Raw genomic sequence first — 18,166 nt, 5'->3', positions numbered from 1 at the left:
CACTAACACAGTATTTTCCCTTTGTAATAAATAAGTAAGCTGTGGGGAGATACTTGGAGACTAGACACATGTCCTGTTTCTCATTGAACTTTCATCAATGGTTTAAGCCTCCATTGATGATTCTGGGTGGAATCTCATGTTTAATATTCTAGGATCACTGCAAACCCTAAGAGGCCTGAGTCTCTCGTCATCTTGTGAAAGGGATGGGGTTGGGTGACGTACAAGGCTGACGGTGGCCAGAGACATCTAAATGGAACTGAATAGATGGTGTGAGTGGCCTAGGGGGACGAGGGATTGACCCACAGAGTGTAGAGAGTCAGTGAGGCTGGTGGGAATTCGTGCACCAATCCCACAAACATGTACGAAGGCCTGCTGTGTGCCAGGCACCGTTCCAGGCCCTGAGGCACAGCGGTAAACAAAATCGATCAAACTTCAGGCCTGCTGGAGCTGACAATGATGTGGGGAGATTCAAACTACAAACAACAGAAACATACAGTACCCTCCACCTCCCATCCCTGGTTTTGCTTTCCGCTGTTTCAGTTACTTAAGGTCAATCACTGTCTGAAAATATTAAGTGGAAAATTCCAGAAAGAGACAATTCCTACGTTTTAAATTGCGCGCCGTTTTGAACGGCCATGAAATCTCACTTCTTCCGGCTCCGTGCCACCCAGGATGTGAATCATCCCTTTGTCCAGCCTGTCCACGCTGTGGACCCTGCCCTCCCATTGGCCACTCAGTAGGCCTCTCTCTCATCAGCTCGATCGTCACACATTGAAGTGCTAGTGTCCACAGGACCCTTCTCCTCAGAGGGTCAATAGCAGCCTGACGCTGAGTCACAACGCCTTCGCCGTTGACCTCCCTTCACCTCATCACGCAGGCGTTGCACCGTCTCACGTCATCACGGGGATGAGCTCTGCACAAGATGTTTTGAGAGCTACATTCACGTAACTTCAATGACAGCATACTGTCATGCGTTCTATTTTCTTATTAGTTGTTGCTGTGAGTCTCTTACTTTGCTTAATTTTAAAAATGAAACCTTATAATAGGTAGGTATGTCCACATCGGAAGAAACCCTGTAGATGTAGGTTTTGGTATTGCTCATAGTCTCAGGCACCCACCCTCCTCCCCCTAGGCCATCCTAGGTCTTGGAACGTGTCCCCTGTGGATAAGGGACTACTGTGATATGTTTCACAGTAATAAATGAGGTGGAAAACCAGAGGGGTTAAGGAGATAGAATAATAGGGTATCTCTCCCAGATAAAACAGTCCTGCTCCCTCTTCCCTCTCATCTACCCTCCCGTGGATTTCCCTGCCTGTCTGTCGTTTGCCAGAAACTCTGGCTTATTCAAGTGTTCCCCCTGGGAGTGGGGCCGGTGCCAGTTCCAGTGTCTGGACTCTTGGCAAAGAGCCCCGGAGCCCTGGAGCGAGGGAACTCTGGCTGGCCCCACGTCAGGCAGGGGAAGCCTCCAGTTTGTCTGACTGGCACTGGTGAAATGGAGGGCTTCTGGGAAGGGGAAGCCAGTGCAAGCCTGGTGGACTCCCTGAAGGCGGTGGAGGTAGGCAGTATAAAGCAAGTTCCCTAGTCAGACTGATGGAGATGGATATAAATAATAATATCCATACACACAAACATGTTTCCAGTGCTTACCTTGCCAGGTTTTGGGTAAATGTTGGACATTTTTATCTCACCTAATTTGTGGTTAGTGATTTATGTGTATTATTGCCTCTAAGAGACAGGGAATCTTTACATCATTTTACAGATGAAGAAAGTGGTGTTCAGAGAAGTGATTCTATTTTCCAGAGGTCACACAGCCAGTGCTGTGAAGAACCTGGAAAGAAACTCAGGTCCCTGTGGATCCAAATGCTGACTCAACCACCACCTGTACTGTCTGATAACCATCACACCGCCTCATCCCCAGCTCACTCCCAGCTCAGCCCCTTTCCTCAGAAGCCCCCACCCCACCTTTGGTCTCTGCTTCCTCCCCTTACCTTGACCAGCAAGGAATACAGCTCTGGGTTACAAGCTGCCAGGCCAATGGGAGCACACATCTCTGAGCCTCAGTTTTTTGATCTGCAAAATGGGGATGGAAATAGAGCTACTTACTGAGAGGAATCAATGCGATGATGTCTGCACTCTGTGACCTGGAAGCTCTCTGTGCCGGTTTCCTCCTGTGTACAACAGGACAATAAATGAGAGTGCCTCTTAGGTCGTTCTGAGGATACATACATGTGCATCTGTGTTCTGTGCCTACAGTTGGTTTGGGTAGCTGTTATCATTGAGCAGGGGGTGGTGGAGGTGGGGAAAGGCAAGGCCAAGTCAGGAACACCCTGGAAGATCCAGGCTCCTCTCCTCTGCCCCGAAGCGGTGGGGCGTGGGCCCCGGGGCTCATACTTCCCCGTCCTGTCGACCCCGCCAGCTGCCGCCTCCTGCGCTGACGTCGACCTTCAAGGCCCCCTTCCCGCCGCCGCCGAGGGCGGAGCCCGGAGGTTGCCGCCCCGCCCCCGTGCGCTGCGGACCCGGGCAGGAGACAGCAGCTGAGTGGGACTTGCAGACCCCGCAACTCCAAGCTCTACCCGGGCAGCGTGGGGCTTACTGACGTCCGCATACCCGACCGGTAGAGTCGGGGCAGGTGTCGGTTCAGGGGCCCAGGAGGTCCGAGCATCTGGCCCTGAACGGTGAGTGAGAGGCGCAGTTAAGGGACACCTCCCCTTCCCCGGGTCCTAGCATTGGGGGTGGAGAGGCAAACCCTTGGCGAGGAAGTCGGCTTAAACCAGGTGTGGAGTGAGAGGAGGAGGCTTAGGAGGACCCCCAAGGGGGCCGTGGGGCGAGGAGAAGGGTCTTTGTTGAGTATGTGCGAGTGTGTGGTGAGTAGGGGGTGTTGTGGGGTAGGTGAGCTTAGGCGGATTCTAGTCACACAGGAGGTGCCTGGGGAGCTGGTGGGAACTCGAGAGGCTGTGTGGGGGGTTACGGATGTGGATGGAGCAGGCAGGGGTGCGGGCAGGTGTGCAAGGGAAGTGGTGGGAACAGGGGAGAGTGTTGGATACTTGTGTGTATGTTAACATATGGGGGGATTTCTTCTGGAGAGATTACGAGTGTGCAAGGAGTCACATAGGATGAGTGTGTAAGAAGGTTTGGGGCTCCAGAGGGTGTTTTCTGGAAGCCGTTGCTGGGGCTAAGTATGCGAGGAGCCCCTTGGGAGATGAATTCCTGTAGATGGAGGTGGGGGGTTGGGCTTGCCTGGATGGTACGTGAGGCCAGGGACTTGGGAATTGAGTGTGTAGGCTTGGGGGGCACAGGGGGTGTGACCCAGAGTAAAATGCAAAGTGCCCCCGGGGAGGGGTGTGAGGGAGAGGGATGGTGAGTGAAGCCAGGATGACTGTGTAGTTCACTTGGGCAAGTAAATGGGTAAGACATGGTTTGGAATCAGTGTGCCACAGTTATGTGGTTTTTGGCTGAGGGCAGAGAGGCCCAGAGTTTAATGTCCAGGCCCCTGAATTCTCATTACAACTTGGGCCAGCCTCTTTTACTCTCTGGGCCTCAGTTTTACCCTCCGTAAAGGGGGTCTGAGGGTTGTCGACCTATCAAGTCTCTGCCTGGAGTCTCGCTAGAGACAGGAGTCAGGGGAAGGATGAAGGCGAGACTTTCACAACTTGTCCTTTTCTTTCCCCTACCCAAGGAAGCACCTCGGGGAACCCCTCCCCAGCCATGGACAGCCCCAGTCTTCCAGAACTTCAGCAGCCTCTGCTGGCAGGGGTAGGCTCCACCTGCCCTGTCCAGAAGCCCGGAGAGCCTGAGCCGGATCCCCTCTTTGGAGAGACCGCTTTTGCAGAGTCCCTAGGGGGTTGGCAGTTTCTGCCACCACCTCTTCCCTCTGTGAGCACTGGTCTGGGGCAGCCAGGGCACCCTGACCTTGAGGTAGGAGAAACAGGCCTTAGAGGGAGCACGGGGAGGGGGCTGGGGGAGATTCCAGCCACGGTCAACATTTGATGGGCTGGCTGGCAGCTGAGGTACTGCCTTTGGCCTGGGGTTTCACTTCTGGGCAGAGAGAGTGGGTTTCCTACATCTCCGGCTGTTGTTTATCCTATTCTCCCTCGCCCCTGGATTCCATAGCTTTTTCTCTTATTTGCCTCTCATCTTTGTTCCCTAACCTTTGGCTGTCTGGCTTTCCTCTGATTTCTGACCCCTGCTTCCTATCTGTCCATCTCTCTCCAGAGCCACCTCACCTGTGGCCTCTGTCTGCCCTGGTCTCTTTTTTGAAAACTGTCACTTTTGTCATTTCTTATTCCATGTCTTTTATTTCGTAAACATGGTTTTCCAGTTCCTATTGCGGTATAAGAAATCGCTGCAAAACTTCGTAGTTTAAAACAACAGCAGTCACTGTTAGCACTCATGGTTTCTTTGGGTCAGGAATTTGGGAAGCATTCCGTTGAGTGGTTCTGCCTCCGTGTTTTTCATAAGGTTGCGGTGGAGCCAGCGGCCGAGATCTGGAGCAGTCAGGGCGCTGAAGCAGCTGGGGGCTGGCTGGTATCTCTCTCTCTTCATGTAGTCTTGGGGTTTCCACACGTCTCCCCACGTGGGCTGGTTTGGGCTTCCCTCCAGCACGGGGGCAGCTGGAGGGCAGTTGGACTCACGTGCCCTCGGTCTCCAGCATGAGTGTCTCAGCAAAGCGGGAGCCGCCTCACCTTTTCTGAGTAGGGAGTCACGTAACATTACTTCCACTACATTCCATCAATTATGAGTGAGTCACAGCCTCTCCAGATTCCAGGAACCGGTACCCAAAAGTCACCTTTGATGGGAAAAGGTTGTCACCCCAAGAAGAGTATATGGGATAGGAGAGATGGTCGGAGTCATTTTTGGAAAAATCGGCCACATTGTCCTCAACAGGCATCACGCCGACATTGTATGTGCTCGATACTTCCATTGTTTGAAGATTTTGAAGGTCTAATTATTTCTGCTCATTCTCATTCGCAGCTCCTTCTGTTCCTGGTTATCTTTGACTGCATGCTGGTCATCATATTTGAAAAATTATTTTGAGGTCTAGAATGAAGGTACCATCCTCCAGAGAGGACTTGCTTTACTTCTGAGAGCTGCCTGCGGGCATTGGCAGGTCATTTTTCATTTCAAGGTCTGATTGAAAGGTTCCTTTTTCTGGGATTGGCATGTACCTTCCCAGGAAGGGCAAAAGAGGCCTTCTGTGTTCATTTGACCTGTTACCTTTTTCATTTCAGTTTCGGCCTTACAGTGACTCCTTACTCTTATGAGCTGTGTGATGCAAGATTAAAACAATTTTTTAAAAAATGTAGAATCAGTAGTTTTAGGAGACAGGTTTGTCCGAGTAACTTAGGCCACCAGAGTTGTTTCTCCGAATCTCCATGTTTTTGCAGGCTCCTGCCCTTACTGGTGTCTGTCTCCACCCCAGGGGCACGGAACTCCGAGCCTTGGGGGTGGGCGGGGCTCTTCTCTGGAGACCAGCTTCACAGCTTCCCTCAAAGGGCTCAAAGATACAGGAAAGTCAAGAGCCTGTCTCCTGAAACATTTTCTGCCTTGGTGTTTCTGGGGCAGCCCTGGTGTCGGTCTTAGGGGGCTGTGCAGAGCACAGCCCTGGGGCAGAGGAGGTGGGAGCTGCTCACCCAGGTTCTCTCCTGCTTCTAGGATGCGTCAAGTGACAGCGACTCGGACTGGGACAGGGACAGCCTTCTCTCCCCGCTCCTACCCCATGACCACCTGGGCTTGGCTGTTTTCTCCGTGCTGTGCTGTTTCTGGCCTGTGGGCATTGCGGCCTTCTGCCTGGCCCAAAAGGTCAGTCCGTGTGTGGGGCTGGGAGGGGACTGGAGGCAAAAGAGAAAAATGCACTCAAGGTACAAGAAAACAAAACAGAGCAGCTCTGCCTGGGGCTAGGGGAAGACCTGGAGAGGATCCACATGGAAACATTCAGGGGTAAAGTGAGGCTTGTTACACAGAAAGCTGCCAGGCGGTGGTTAAAAACCCGAACTTAAATCCAAGGCCTGCCACTCTCTGTGAGCAAGCCAGAGAAGTGACCATTCTCTGTGCCTCGTGGTCACTGTGTGGATCAAATGAGTTAGAACAGAGGGTGGCAGACACTAACCCCTTACTAGTCACCCGGTACCCCCAGTGCCCAGGAGATGCTCCCCGTCTGGGGGGATGTAGGAATGAATGCATGGGTGTGTCCTGTGGGGATGGAGCTGGGGCTTCAGGAAGCAGGGCGGGTGGAAGGGATGGATGCCTGACTCACGGATGCCCAACACCTCCACAGACCAACAAGGCTTGGGCCAAGGGGGACGTCCAGGGCGCAGGGGCCGCCTCCCGCCGCACCTTCCTGCTGGGGGTTCTGGCCATCGGGCTGGGTGTGTGCACATACACAGCAGCCCTGGTGACCCTGGCTGCCTACTTGGCCTCCCGAGACCCGCCCTAGCTGCCCCTGTGGCCCTCACTGTGAACCAGAGGCTGGTGGTCCAGAGCGTGTGCAGGCAAAGTGGAGAACCCAGGTGGATGGGGTGGCGTCGGCATCCAGCAGTGGGACCCAACCGTACAGCCCTCTACCCTTCCCGGCTGCTACACCATGAGATTAAACACCGGACACTCTTGTAGTCAGATCTGTGTCAGTCTGTGGGGGCAGGTGGGGCTGGGGGCACCTGGCAGGCTATCCCAGACACCTCAGAGCTGGAGAAGGGGGGAACCTGAGGGGTGGGGGGTTTCCCAGTTCCAGAATGATCTCTTCACAACTGAGGGTGGTCAGCAGAGAATTATAGAGCTGGGTGCCAAGGACTTACTCCTCCACGTGGCAGCTCTATGACCTTGGCCCAAGGCCATCTTTTTTTTTTTTATTTTTTAATTTATTTATCTTTAGAGGGGAAGAGAAGGAGAGGAGAAATATCAATGTATGGCTGCCTCTGGTGAGTCCTCTGCTGGGAACTGGCCTGCAACCCAGGCATGTGCCCTGACTGGGAATCGAACCACGATCGTGTGGTTCGCAGGCCTGCGCTCAATCCACTGAGCTACACCAGCCAGGGCGTCCAAGGCCATATTCTTTGAGCCTCCCTTTTTCTCAGTTGCAAAGTGGGACTCATTTTTCCCCACCTGGGAAATGGGTCACACATGTAAAAGGAAATCTTCTGAGCTCTTTGTATAGCAAGTAGGAGAAACTCAACTCCGATCACCACACACACACACACACACACACACACACACACACACACACACACACAGGAGAAAGCTGAGGTACAGCAGGATTTGGGGGCTCAAGAGAAATGGTCTGGCCCCATCTCTCCAACCTCCTTTCCTTTTGGCTTCATTCCACGCAGGCTCCCCCTTGTGGGGACAGAAACTGGCCCTAGCCAACTAAGACCACCTCAGCAGCCCTCAAGGGCAGCCCCAAACGAGTCATACAGCCTGCCGGTGAGGGGCTGGGGGCATGCACGGACGGAGCCTTTAGGTCGCAGCAAGGTGCTGGTGGAAAGGAGTGTTCACTAAAAGCGGTGCTAGCAGACGGGCCAATGTGCTCACTAAATGGGGCTCAGCATTACCCAGTAATGGGGTGACGGTTTGGTTTTCTCACTCCGTTGAATGTCATCCCAGTGGGTCTTCCTGAACACCCTTCCCCATTTGGTACTCCATGGAGCGCAATTGCAAGCTAAAGATATTCATGCATTTCCTTTCATTTCCTGGGATGAAAATGACACCGCCCAGAGGGGCAGCCACGGGAATTTGGCAAGCTAGTTCAGGCACGTGAAGCACATGGCATTGGCCCGTCGCCCCCCCCTCCCCCGACAAAACACCACCGGCTGCTGGAACCCGCAACCATGTGGCTCAGAAGTGGGTTAATCCTTGCTGATGCTCACACATTCTTGGTATCTGCCCATTACACAAAAAAGGGTGGAGTAGCAACCAAATGGCAAAAATGGCCCCTAGGAGGTGCTACCAGCCCTGAAAACCAACTTCTGTGTGCAGATGGCGAACCGCAGTCCAATGTGCTGGCCTCTCCCTGGTTTGCCCAAACTGCGAGGGCCTGAACTGGGCTAAGTGGGACACACGCTGCATTGCTGACTAGCTGGGGACCTCTGACAGCTTAGTGGCCTCTGACCTTGTTTTCTCATCTCAAAAAATGTGGACTACAGTTAACAGCCCCACCTCACTGGGTCGTCAGGTTCAGACAGCAGCCCCTGAGCCCCCATCCTTGCCCTGACCATCTTTCTCCTGCCTTCACAGGCAGAGCTCCAGCCATGCTGACCACCCTGCTGGTCCTCAACAGGTCTCTTTCTGGGGCTTGTCCCCCATATGTCTGTGAGCTCACTCCCTGGCCTCCTCCTGGCTTCCCTCGGGTGTCTCCCTCTCGGTGAAGGCGTCCCTGACTGATGGACTAAACTTGCCTTCCCCAAACAAAGGTGCTCAAAACCCTCTTCCCTAGCAGGGACCGCACAAGTAGGTGCTCAACAGACATTTATTAGACGAAATGAATTCATTCAATAAATGTGCCATCCTAGTAATGTTTTCCTGGTGGGTGTGGGGTATCCATGTCCCCTCACCCCGAACCCCAGGGGCTGCAGTTGGGAGCATTCTTCAGGTGGCCCTGCAGCTACAGGCCCACGAGCTCTCCGGGCACATGAGGGCAGAGAGGCGAGGCTGGGCGGCTGGTTTATTTTGCGCTGGAGGTAGTGGTGGGTGGCGGCAGTGGGAGGGGCGCCCTGCCCCAGCTTGCCTCAGCTCTTGGAGTACCGCCTGTGCAGCGATTCCCGGTAGAAGCGGAAGACGTGCTGCGAGGCAGCTTGGGCTGCAGCCAGGCACTGCTGGAGCTGCGTGGGAGAGACTGGTCAGTGCAGGCCCATCCCTGCACCGCTGCAAGGCCAGTGGGCTCACCTGGTTTTTAGGGCCCCCAAACCTACCACCTCCCTTTTCACCTGGGCAACCCCCCCACCCACCCCCTGCCATCCTCCAGGTGAGACAGACGGGGAAGGGATTATTCCAAATGCATCTCCTTCCCCACTTCAGGGCCTCTTAGAGGGGATGAGAAGGAAAAAAAGAAAAGGTGAGGGATGCAGGGACCAGCTTCCATCAACTCCAGGTCCTCAAACCAACAGGATCAGGCATCCTGACAGGTGGAATAGACCTGAGCTCTGGGAACTTCAGAGCTCACAAAATTGGAGATATCCTGGAATTTTAGAGCCACGGGCCCTGTGACTCCAGATGACGTTAGGAGCCACAGAATCTGAGACCCCAAATCTTAACTGCCACGTGTCACTAGATTCTTGGGAGGTCCAGATTGGAAATGTTCTTGGAGACCATTTGAGTCAGCAATTTTTCTGAACTCTTCAGACCTGGAACAGGGATTCCCCCTTTCTGGTGCCCCCCCCCCTCCTGATTTCAACCTGAACTCTTCTCTTTTCCTATCTCCTAACTGGGCTTCCCTAAAAAAATTTTTTTATCCTCACCTGAGGACATTTTTTCATTGCTTTTAGAGGAACATTGACGTAAAAGAGGAATACTGACTGGCTGGCTGTCTTTTCGCATGTGCCCCGACCGGGGATCCGACCCGCAACCTGGGTATGTAACCCTAACCCAGAATGAAACCTGTGACTTTTTGGTCCACAGGACAACGCTGTCCACTGAGCCCCACCGGCCAGGGCAGGCTTCCCCTTTAAAATTCCCATGAAGGTTTCTTGGCTACAAAGCCCACAAACCCCTGTTCACAGAGGGCTCAAGGAGGGGCTCTCCTGGAACCTCTGAGGGCAGGGCAGAGTTGGGACATGTCGGGGGGAGGGCAGATCTAGGGTTCCCCCACATCCACATGCTGGTACCTCAGCATCAGAGAAGAGTCCCTTAGTGGTGGACATGAGTAGCTTCTGCTCCACGCTGTCGAGTGCAAAGGTCAGGACTGCCCGGGCCTCCTAGGGATGAGGAATAGAAGGTGGGGGACCTGGGCTCTCCCTTCAGATACAATGTCGGCTGATCCTGAAGGACTTGCCTTTCCCAAAGCCAAGTCCCCCAGCATCCAGTGTGGTTGTCTACCTAGGGACCACCCCTTCCAGTTTTCCAGGCCTTTCCCCTAGATTCTACACGGATTCCAACCACAGGGTTCTGTTGGGCTTCCAGGCAGTATTCCTGCCCTGCAGGGGGAGCCGTAGTACACCTCATTTACCTGGTGCCTCCTAGCTTCTGTGCTCTGTACTCCTGAGGCACGAAGCTGGCAAAATGCATTTTCCAGATGCCCCTTAAAGTTAGGTTCCACCTGTACTCTGGTGGGAGACTGACCGGAGGGAGACCAGCACCCAGGGCAAAGCCAGGTCTAGGCAGCCACAAGTGACTGCAGCAATGCCTCCAATAGCACAGGCAGGAGCTATAGGTTCCTGATGACTTTTCCCTTTTGCTCCTTCAGCTCTTCCAACACTGTTGTAACCAGTTCCCCGCATTCAACTCTCCGTTGGAAATCCCCCAGTGGTTTCTGCTTTCCTGACTGGATGTGAGTGGGCAAGTAACTCAGAGTAACCACAGCCCCAGGATACTGTGAACTTGAGCCGATGAGGAATGCTCTCTCTTCCTGTGCCTCTGCGCCTCTTGAGATATAAGCAGAGCTTAAGCAGCCAATCACAGCCTCAGAAGAGATACTGGCCAGAGATAATGGAGCCGGAGTGTAGGAAAGTACAGGCACTAAGAAATGCAAAGGAAATCCTGAAGGCGTCCGAGGCCCTGGCTCGATCTCTGTTCTGAGTTTGGTTCTGAATGTCAATAAATTCCCCGTTTGCTCACGCAGTTTGAGTTGGGTTTCCAGCACTTGCCCTGATGAACAGAGCAGAACCGGTCACCTGGGACTGGGGTGGTACGAGCCAACTGTGGTGGGAAAGTGTGGCCTACACGAGATGGTCAGGTTCTGCCACTGCCCTTCACTACCGTGGCCTCCACACCTACCTTTTCTTGCTTGGCTGTGGGGTCCAGCATGAGGGTCCCATCAGCGTCCAGGGCACAGGTGACCCCACAGAAGAGGGCCTGCATGGGCACACCTGCATCGACTAACGCCATGCAGGCGGCGTTGAGGCAACAGGCCAGGAGCTGAGCGCCACAGGGAGCAGTTAAGAGTTTCCACTGCAAAGCTGGCCAGCAGACGGGTCCTGGGCTCCTCCATCCCCCCAGCCTGTGCAGTGGCAGCCTCACTGACTGACCACAGGAAGCAGTACAGCAATGTTTTCTAAGTGGTTCTGGGATCATGTAACCTTGGGTTTCAGAACTGACTTTGTGACCTTAAGCAGGTGAGTTACTCTCTCTGAGGCTCAATCAGGGATCAGGATATTCAACAGATACACACTGGCAGGTGCCAGGAACCTCTAGGGAAACCAAGGGCAGAGAGGGGAAGAAAACCTCCAGATCACATGGGAGGTACTGGCAGAGCCAGGCCTGGAGCCTGGGAATCTGGCAGCTGCTGCCAGTGACAGACTGGCGGGGAGGTGGTGGGAGGAGGCATTACCACTGCCTCAGGGGGCCGGCCATCCAGGGGAGAAGTGAGGCCCTGGCACGGTGGAAGGTGAGCACAGGGCCGAGCCAGACACCTGGCCTGACCCCAGTTGGCTGCCCAGGTCTAGCACAGAGGGTAAGGGCCCAACTGTGGGACCCATCCCACCTCTGCCACCCACCCTCTGTGACCTCCTACCGAGTCTCACTTCCCAGGTGCAATGGGACTACAACAGCCCATCCCTCCTCCTATCTAGGAAGTGCCTGCCCCAGTGAGGCCCTCTAAGAAATGCCCATTTCTAGAGGTCCTCAGCCTCAACCCGTCACCCAAACCATCGGGGTCTTTCAGGGATGAGCTGTTGGCCCTACTCTGCTAGCTCAGGGCTCCCCCAGGTCAGCCCTGTTGTGGCTCAGTTGGTTGGGCATCATCCCGCAAAGATCACTGGCTGGGTCCTGGGCAGGGCACAGGCCGAGGATGCAGGTTTGGTCCCCAGCTGGGGCATGTACTAGAAGTAACCAATTGATGTTTCTCTCTCTCTTCCCTTTTCTCTGAAAATAAATAAAACCTTAAACAAAACAAAACAAAACAAAAACACCTCAGGGTCTGAGTGGAGGTCAGTGGCACAAGCTTTGGAGTGAGACAGGCCTGAGTTTTGTCTCTGCTGCCTTCAGCTATGTGACCTTGGACAAGTGACTTCCCCTCTCTGGGCCTCAGCCTCCTCACCTGAAACATGGGGACATAAGAACATCAATCTGCCAGGGGCCTTGGGCTCTGCAACCAAACAGTGTGGGTTCAAGTCCTGGCTGTGCCAATTACTACTTATGTGAGTTGAGTTTGCTGTGCAGATTTAATGAGTTGGCACGTGTAAGGCACTTAGAACAGTGCTCGACACACAGTAAGCACTCAAGATATTTGCTGTTCTTTTTCAGTTGATTTGGTGCCTGTCAAGTGTTTGGAGGTCTTCTGGCTAGCAGAGGATATGTAGGGCCATCACCAAGGGAGCAAATTAGGGAAATTAAGGAGATTCTGGAGGACTTCTTGGAGGAGGCAGCCTGAGGGAAAGGATACAGAGCCAGCATCACTGATGACCTGCAGCACGATGGTGATGGAGGTGCGGGGGTGCAGTGCCCCCAGCACCACTGCTTCACACGTGTTCCTGATCAGCCGCTCCCGGCTCTTCTCTGCAACGCCTGGGGAAATAGGGGTGGGAAGGAAGGGGTCAGGCTTTTCTCCTCCTCCCCACGTGTCACCCCAGTCTCTGGAAAGGGCCTGCAGTCTCAGCCTGGGTTGGTGCAGGACCCTCCGCGGATGGCACAGGATTCCCAATGGGCAGGAGGTAGGGCCTGGCTGCCACCCTGCCGCGGCCACCGGCCACCTGTCCTCGGTGTTATAGAGGAGAGGAGACATATTCACATGGACTACTGAGTCCTGTGGAGGGAAAGGGACGGCACAGCCACTCTCTTAAGGGGAGGGCGCCCTAACTCTTGCCTTGACAGGCTTTTATTGGCTTTCTAATAGCATATATCAAGGTTTTCATTTATTATATTTAGGTTTGCTTTAGGTCATTACTTCTTACAGAGCAACAGAAGGGATGTTATTGATTACTTCTTACAGATTAACAAGGAAAAAATTGTTGCGAATGCAAGCGAACGATAAGAGTAATTGGTCTGGTTAAACTTTAGTCCTTGCGAGAATTAGCACAGACTTCAGGGAGTTAAAGATACGCAGTAAGCATTTTCTGCTTCAACTCAGGGTGAGGGAGTTTTAGCAAGAGCAAGTCACAAAGCAGGCTGGGTATAACGCAGGCCTGATTTCCCACAGGAGAAATGATCCATGGGTTTGGCTCCTGTGTGCTGCCACATGCCTATGGGCTTTTCAATAGGGCTGAGCTAAAATTGCCATTGCCAGGCAGATTGGTTCCCGATACCACCCACCCCACCCCTGCCAATGTCAAGGGAGCCGCCTGGGGGAGGAAAATCCCAGAGTTCCCATGTCCCATGCTGCTGCCCAAGCCCAACCCAGTGGGCCCGGTCCCCAGGAGTGAGGGAGAATGGAAAAACATGTTAATGGAAAGAAGGGGAGATGGAGCCAGGAAAGAGGAGGGGGAAGGGAAGGCTCAGAGAGACAGAGAGAGGCAAAGAGAAAAGAAACAGAGACTCAGAGGAAGAGATAGAAGTTGCTGAGGGGAAACAAGGGGACAGTGCAGGCTGGGGACAGCAGTGAGGGAGGAGCCCGGCAGGGGTTCTCGATAGCAGGGACAACTGCAGACTCAATTACCAGGCAGCCCGATTTTCGGCCTCAGGATCACTTCCAGTGTGGCCTTGTTGAAGATCTCTTTGCTGACCTTCACCTCGGCCGGCCCATACACCCCCGCCAGGACAGAGGTATCCCCTGCAGAGAGAGCATAGAGGCCTCAGCCATATGTGCCCTGCCTCTGGAGCGCACTGGGAGGTACTTAACAGTGTGGGCATCAGTCTGGCCCACAAATCGTTGGCAGTGATTTTGGGGGTACTCGCTCTGTTTCTCTCCCTTCACTTCTTCATCTGTGGAATGGGGACAGTAACAGTACCCCCCTCACTATAAATGAGATAATGCACGACACTGCCTGGAACACGCTGCGTACATAAAAGACTTTAGTCAATGTTACTAACTTTAACAAGAAGTTCTTCCTGAGAGCTAACCTTCCTCTCTCTTACTGCAGCTGCTCTCAACCTGTCCCAAAGCTTCCCCCAGCCCCATTCACTTCCCTCACTCAAACTCTTGATTCCCAATCTTGCAGCAGTCAGGACACCTGAGACAGGGATGTATCTCTGGGTGTGGGTCCTGACTCCCAGTTATTTTCCAGAGAGGGTATGGACCAGAGAGGGGGAAGCAAGACCTGAGGAAAAAAAGCCTGGCTTCTAGTCCGGCCTGCCTCCTCCAGGCGATGCACCTTTGGTTGATTTTGCTCACGTCTCTGGGCTTTAGTTTTACCACGTGCAAAATGGAGACTGGACTCCCGCAGTGGCTTCCACACTTTTCTGACCACAACCCCAAGAAATACATTTTGCAACGGGCCTCAAAACGCCTGCAGATCCGTGTGTGTGTGTGTGTGTGTGTGTGTCAATGGAACAAAGGCATGACAAAATCTTACCGTCACTGCCTTGGCAGGCTCGGATTATTTTCTACTCAATTCCAGTGAAAAACAGTGACCGCAGTGGTTCTCAAGCCTGACTGCACACTAAAATCACCCCAAAGCTTTAAAAGACACTGAGGCCCAGGTCCTCCTCCAGAGACGGTAACTCAGCTACTCAGGGAGGGGTTGGGGCATCGGGAGTGGGCGCTGTGTGCGGGGAGGGAAGGGGAGCCTGCGACCTGCAGTGTGAAGAAGGGAGCTGGAGTGCAGCTCCCAAGCACGGTTCTGAAATCAGAACCACTGCAGCGTGGAATGGAAAATGTGGAGGGCAGTGGGGCAGGTTCTGGGGCTACGCGTTTTTGGTTTTTGTTTTTAGATATTATTATTTATTTACCTTTAGAGGAGAAGGGAAGGAGAGAGGGAGAGAAATGTCAATGTATGGTTGCCTCTCATGGGTCCCCTGCTGGGAACTGGCTTGCAACCCAGGCATGTGCTCTGACTGGGAATCGAACCGCGATCGTGTGATTTGCAGGCCCGCACTCAATCCACTGAGCTACACCAGCCAGGGCTGTTTTTTAAATCCTCACCTGAGGACAGTTTTTCATTATTTTTTAGAGAGGAAAGGAGATAGAAATATCCATCCGCTAACTCTCATATGTGCTTGGATGCGGAGAATCCTGCACGTCCAGACCTGGGATTGGAACCTGTAACCTAGGTATGTGCCCTGACTGCAAACTGAACCTGCCACCTTTTGCTCCAACCAACTGAGCCACACTGGCCAGGGCCTCAGCCTCTGCATTTTACTGTAGATTCTGAGGCCAGAAGCACCTGGAACATGCTTTTAAGGGTCCTCGAAGACTTGTCATTGCAGAGGCCTGAGGCTTTGGGGTTTTAGAACATGGAAGAAGCCACCCTTCTCAGTATTGCTAAGTTCTAAGAACCCTGAGGCAAGAGAGCTAAGAAAGCTAAGTTCAGCACAAGAGCTAAGCCTGGGGGCAGGCCTGAGAAGGCCCCTGGTTGGGCTGTTATTCCCGGGGTTGGGAGGAGGGGCTGTCGCACAACTGAGGGCTTCTCTGTGTTCCAGGAGAACCTGCCTGGGGGCGGGGAGGTCACCGGAAGAGTTAGACCTGCACTGGGGTGGTCATTCTTGTTAGTCCAGATGAGCTGTCTCTGACCTGCCTGAACACGGGAATCACTCCCCATCACCTTCTCGAGGACACAGCTCCAACAGTTCTGTGGAGCAACTCTCTCCTCTCTGGGCCCACATCCAGCTTCAACACCGGCCCCACTGATCTGACCCTCTAACAGCCAAGGTCCCGAAGAGCTATCTCCTTCTCCTCTCCTCTGTGACCCACTGTTCCACTGGAGCAGCTCTTGGCAGCATCACCAGTGACATATGTCCAAATTATCAACCCACAGGTCTGCTCTATCCTCCTGTGATGCAACCTCACAAGGACTGAGGCAGCTGGTCGGCTCTTACATCTCTGGGCTCCTCCAGGCCACCTCCCTCTCTCGATTTTCCTCTTGTCTTGCTCCTTCTCGGTGTCTTTCTGCTAGCTCCTCACAAGTGAGAAGACTCAGGCCTTAGTCCTAGGACCTGTTCTCTTTCCCATCTACACTCGTTTTCTTGGCAATTTCATTCAATCAAGAGCTTAAAATACCATCTATAGCCAGAGGATTTAAAACGGTATGTCCATACTGGGTCTCACTTCTGAATCCCAGATTCTATGTACAATTTGCCACTGTGATGCCTACTGGGCATTGCAAACAGGCAAAGATCTTAGCTCTGTCCCTCTCTTCTCATATCCCCAGACCAAACCATCTACAAATTGTGTCAGTTTTACCTTCAAAATACATCCAGAATCTCGCCACCTCCATTGCTTCCACACTGGTCTGAGCCACCCTCATCTGCCTGTTGCCCCCATAACCCACTAGAGGCAACACTGAAGCCAGAGAGATTCTGTTAAAGAAATATATTCAGATCATATCCCTCCTCTGAGCAAAACTTCCAATGGCTCCCATCGCATTTACTATGCCTTATGTGATGGGCCATCCTTAACTCTCTCCAAAACCCCCTCTCACTACTCCAGCCATGTTGGTCTCCTGACTTCCTCAAACATACCAGATACCTTCTCGCTGCATGGCCTGGGCAACTGCTTGATACACTTCCTCTCCTGATATTTTCAGGGTTTGTTCTCTTACCTTTAGGTCTTTATTCAAATGTTATCATCTCACTGAGTCCCTTCCTAACCGTCCTATTTAAGACTGCAGCCTTCTCTGGCACAGCCTATTCCCCTTCCACACTGTAGCTTTGCTCTGTAGCACCTTACTTAGTTATCTGCTTTACTGCCTGTCTTCTTGGTCAGGTGAGGGATTAAAAAATTCTTTATTGCTGTATTCCCAATGCCTAGAAGAAATACATACCTGTTCAATGAGAAGGAATGAATGAAAGCAGGTTTGTAACCGGGTAGAAGGTAGTGCCCTTAGAGAGGGGACTGAAGCACCTATGAGCGTGGTCCTTAGGCTTACCTCCAGAGGAATATTTACCTGGGTCAAGGAGTTTGAAAGGTATTTAGCTAGAATTTACAATAAGTAAGCAATATCCCAATCTCAGGGATATTTACCTAAATGGTGGGGATGGGGAAAATTTCAATCCAGAGTGCGGACATCAACCTTAATCTGAAAAGTATGTATTTGGGTGAAAGGTCTTCCCTAGCAGGGGGTAATGAAGCCGGTAATAGAGCTCTGCCAGCCTTCGAGGTAGTTATGCAAATAGGCAGGTTTGCCTCAGTCTGGGATGTATGGACCCAGGGTATGTCTGTGGGAGGCTGAGGAGGCATCTAATTAAGGGGGTTATTCACTGTGGTGAGATTTTCCCTACTGCAGAGCATTGATGCTTATGGGGAGGTCTGCGCCTCTCTCTTGGTAAGTATTTACCAGGATGGAGGTATCTTTCCCTTCTAGTTGGGAGATATATACTTACCCTACAGTATCTAGTAATACCCACCGGGGCAAGAAGTTCTGTATGAGTCCGGGAGGGATATTTACCGGCTAGTATCAGAGGAGGTGGGCACACCTTCGCCCGGTACACCGTAGCCACTCCCTAAAATAAATACGACTTGGGTGAACGCGGCCGCGGCACTATCTACTTGGGTAATTTCTCACCTTGCAGGAAGGAGGCAGAGCCATCCGGCCGGGAGAGCAGGTTCTGTTCGCAAGCAAAGTGCCGGAGACTGCAGCCTGGGCCCCGAGAGCTGGAATCCGTTCCATCCTCCGTGCAGGATTTGGCGTCAGCCTGCATTGCTTCCTCGATCCGCCAACTCCACGAGCTCAGTCGTTTCCGCACCGCAGCGCGCGCGGGCGCACAGACAGCGTACCCAGGGCGCAACGCGCGGATCCAGGTTCGACAGGGTCCCACGTGGCTCCCCGTTTACTAACAATTTGACCCCGCCCGCTCCGGCCTCTAAATTCCAGAAAAGCCATTGGACAGTAGCGAATAAGGGGTGGTTCTTGGCAAGGGCTTGTCCCACCCGAGGCCCCGGGCCCTAAATGGCTGAGGCTCTGGTCAGGTTGCCCTCTTCTTTGCCTGTTAC

General features: G+C 53.1%; 2 protein-coding genes across 5 annotated transcripts; one reads left to right on the top strand and one right to left on the bottom strand.

Moving 5' to 3' along the window:
* The first annotated feature begins 2,496 nt into the window (after window positions 1–2,496).
* Window positions 2,497–10,764, top strand: TMEM91 (transmembrane protein 91). 4 transcript variants are annotated; one of them, XR_005065480.1, is made up of 5 exons: window positions 2,497–2,675; window positions 3,677–3,915; window positions 5,653–5,799; window positions 9,474–9,558; window positions 10,391–10,764. XR_005065480.1 is itself a non-coding variant. In XM_037039006.1 (4 exons), exons 2-4 carry the CDS (start codon window positions 3,706–3,708, stop codon window positions 9,501–9,503), a joined length of 387 nt encoding a protein of 128 aa, XP_036894901.1. In that variant the 5' UTR covers window positions 2,497–2,675; window positions 3,677–3,705; the 3' UTR covers window positions 9,504–9,805. The 4 variants fall into 4 exon arrangements, 3 of the variants coding, with proteins under 3 accessions (XP_036894901.1, XP_036894899.1, XP_036894898.1); XM_037039006.1 differs by lacking the exon at window positions 10,391–10,764 and having other exon boundaries at window positions 9,474–9,805; XM_037039004.1 differs by lacking the exons at window positions 9,474–9,558; window positions 10,391–10,764 and adding an exon at window positions 7,969–8,396.
* EXOSC5 (exosome component 5) lies at window positions 8,441–17,954 on the bottom strand. Its single transcript, XM_037039007.1, has 6 exons — window positions 17,739–17,954; window positions 13,736–13,849; window positions 12,527–12,648; window positions 10,921–11,061; window positions 9,813–9,902; window positions 8,441–8,810 (listed from the first exon to the last, which is right to left on the bottom strand). The coding sequence occupies exons 1-6, from the start codon at window positions 17,872–17,874 to the stop codon at window positions 8,718–8,720; spliced, it is 696 nt and encodes a 231-aa protein (XP_036894902.1). The 5' UTR covers window positions 17,875–17,954; the 3' UTR covers window positions 8,441–8,717.
* Between the last annotated feature and the right edge of the window lie 212 nt (window positions 17,955–18,166).

This window comes from Sturnira hondurensis, unplaced genomic scaffold, assembly GCF_014824575.4.
Source record: "Sturnira hondurensis isolate 20B ecotype Veracruz unplaced genomic scaffold, ASM1482457v3 Scaffold0024912, whole genome shotgun sequence".
Classification (NCBI taxonomy): domain Eukaryota; kingdom Metazoa; phylum Chordata; class Mammalia; order Chiroptera; family Phyllostomidae; genus Sturnira; species Sturnira hondurensis.
This window is presented reverse-complemented; position numbering and strand designations above follow the sequence as displayed.

Excerpts from the sequence above, each read along its gene's own strand:
- TMEM91 (XM_037039003.1), top strand. The coding sequence starts at position 3,706 with ATGGACAGCCCCAGTCTTCCAGAACTTCAGCAGCCTCTGCTGGCAGGG. Across the intron at positions 3,916-5,652 it reads CAGGGCACCCTGACCTTGAG|GATGCGTCAAGTGACAGCGA; the intron begins GTAGGAGAAACA and ends TCCTGCTTCTAG. Across the intron at positions 5,800-6,274 it reads CCTTCTGCCTGGCCCAAAAG|ACCAACAAGGCTTGGGCCAA; the intron begins GTCAGTCCGTGT and ends ACACCTCCACAG.
- EXOSC5 (XM_037039007.1), bottom strand. The coding sequence starts at position 17,874 with ATGCAGGCTGACGCCAAATCCTGCACGGAGGATGGAACGGATTCCAGC. Across the intron at positions 9,903-10,920 it reads CCACAGCCAAGCAAGAAAAG|GAGGCCCGGGCAGTCCTGAC; the intron begins GTAGGTGTGGAG and ends CCTCATCCCTAG. Across the intron at positions 8,811-9,812 it reads GACTCTTCTCTGATGCTGAG|CTCCAGCAGTGCCTGGCTGC; the intron begins GTACCAGCATGT and ends TCTCCCACGCAG.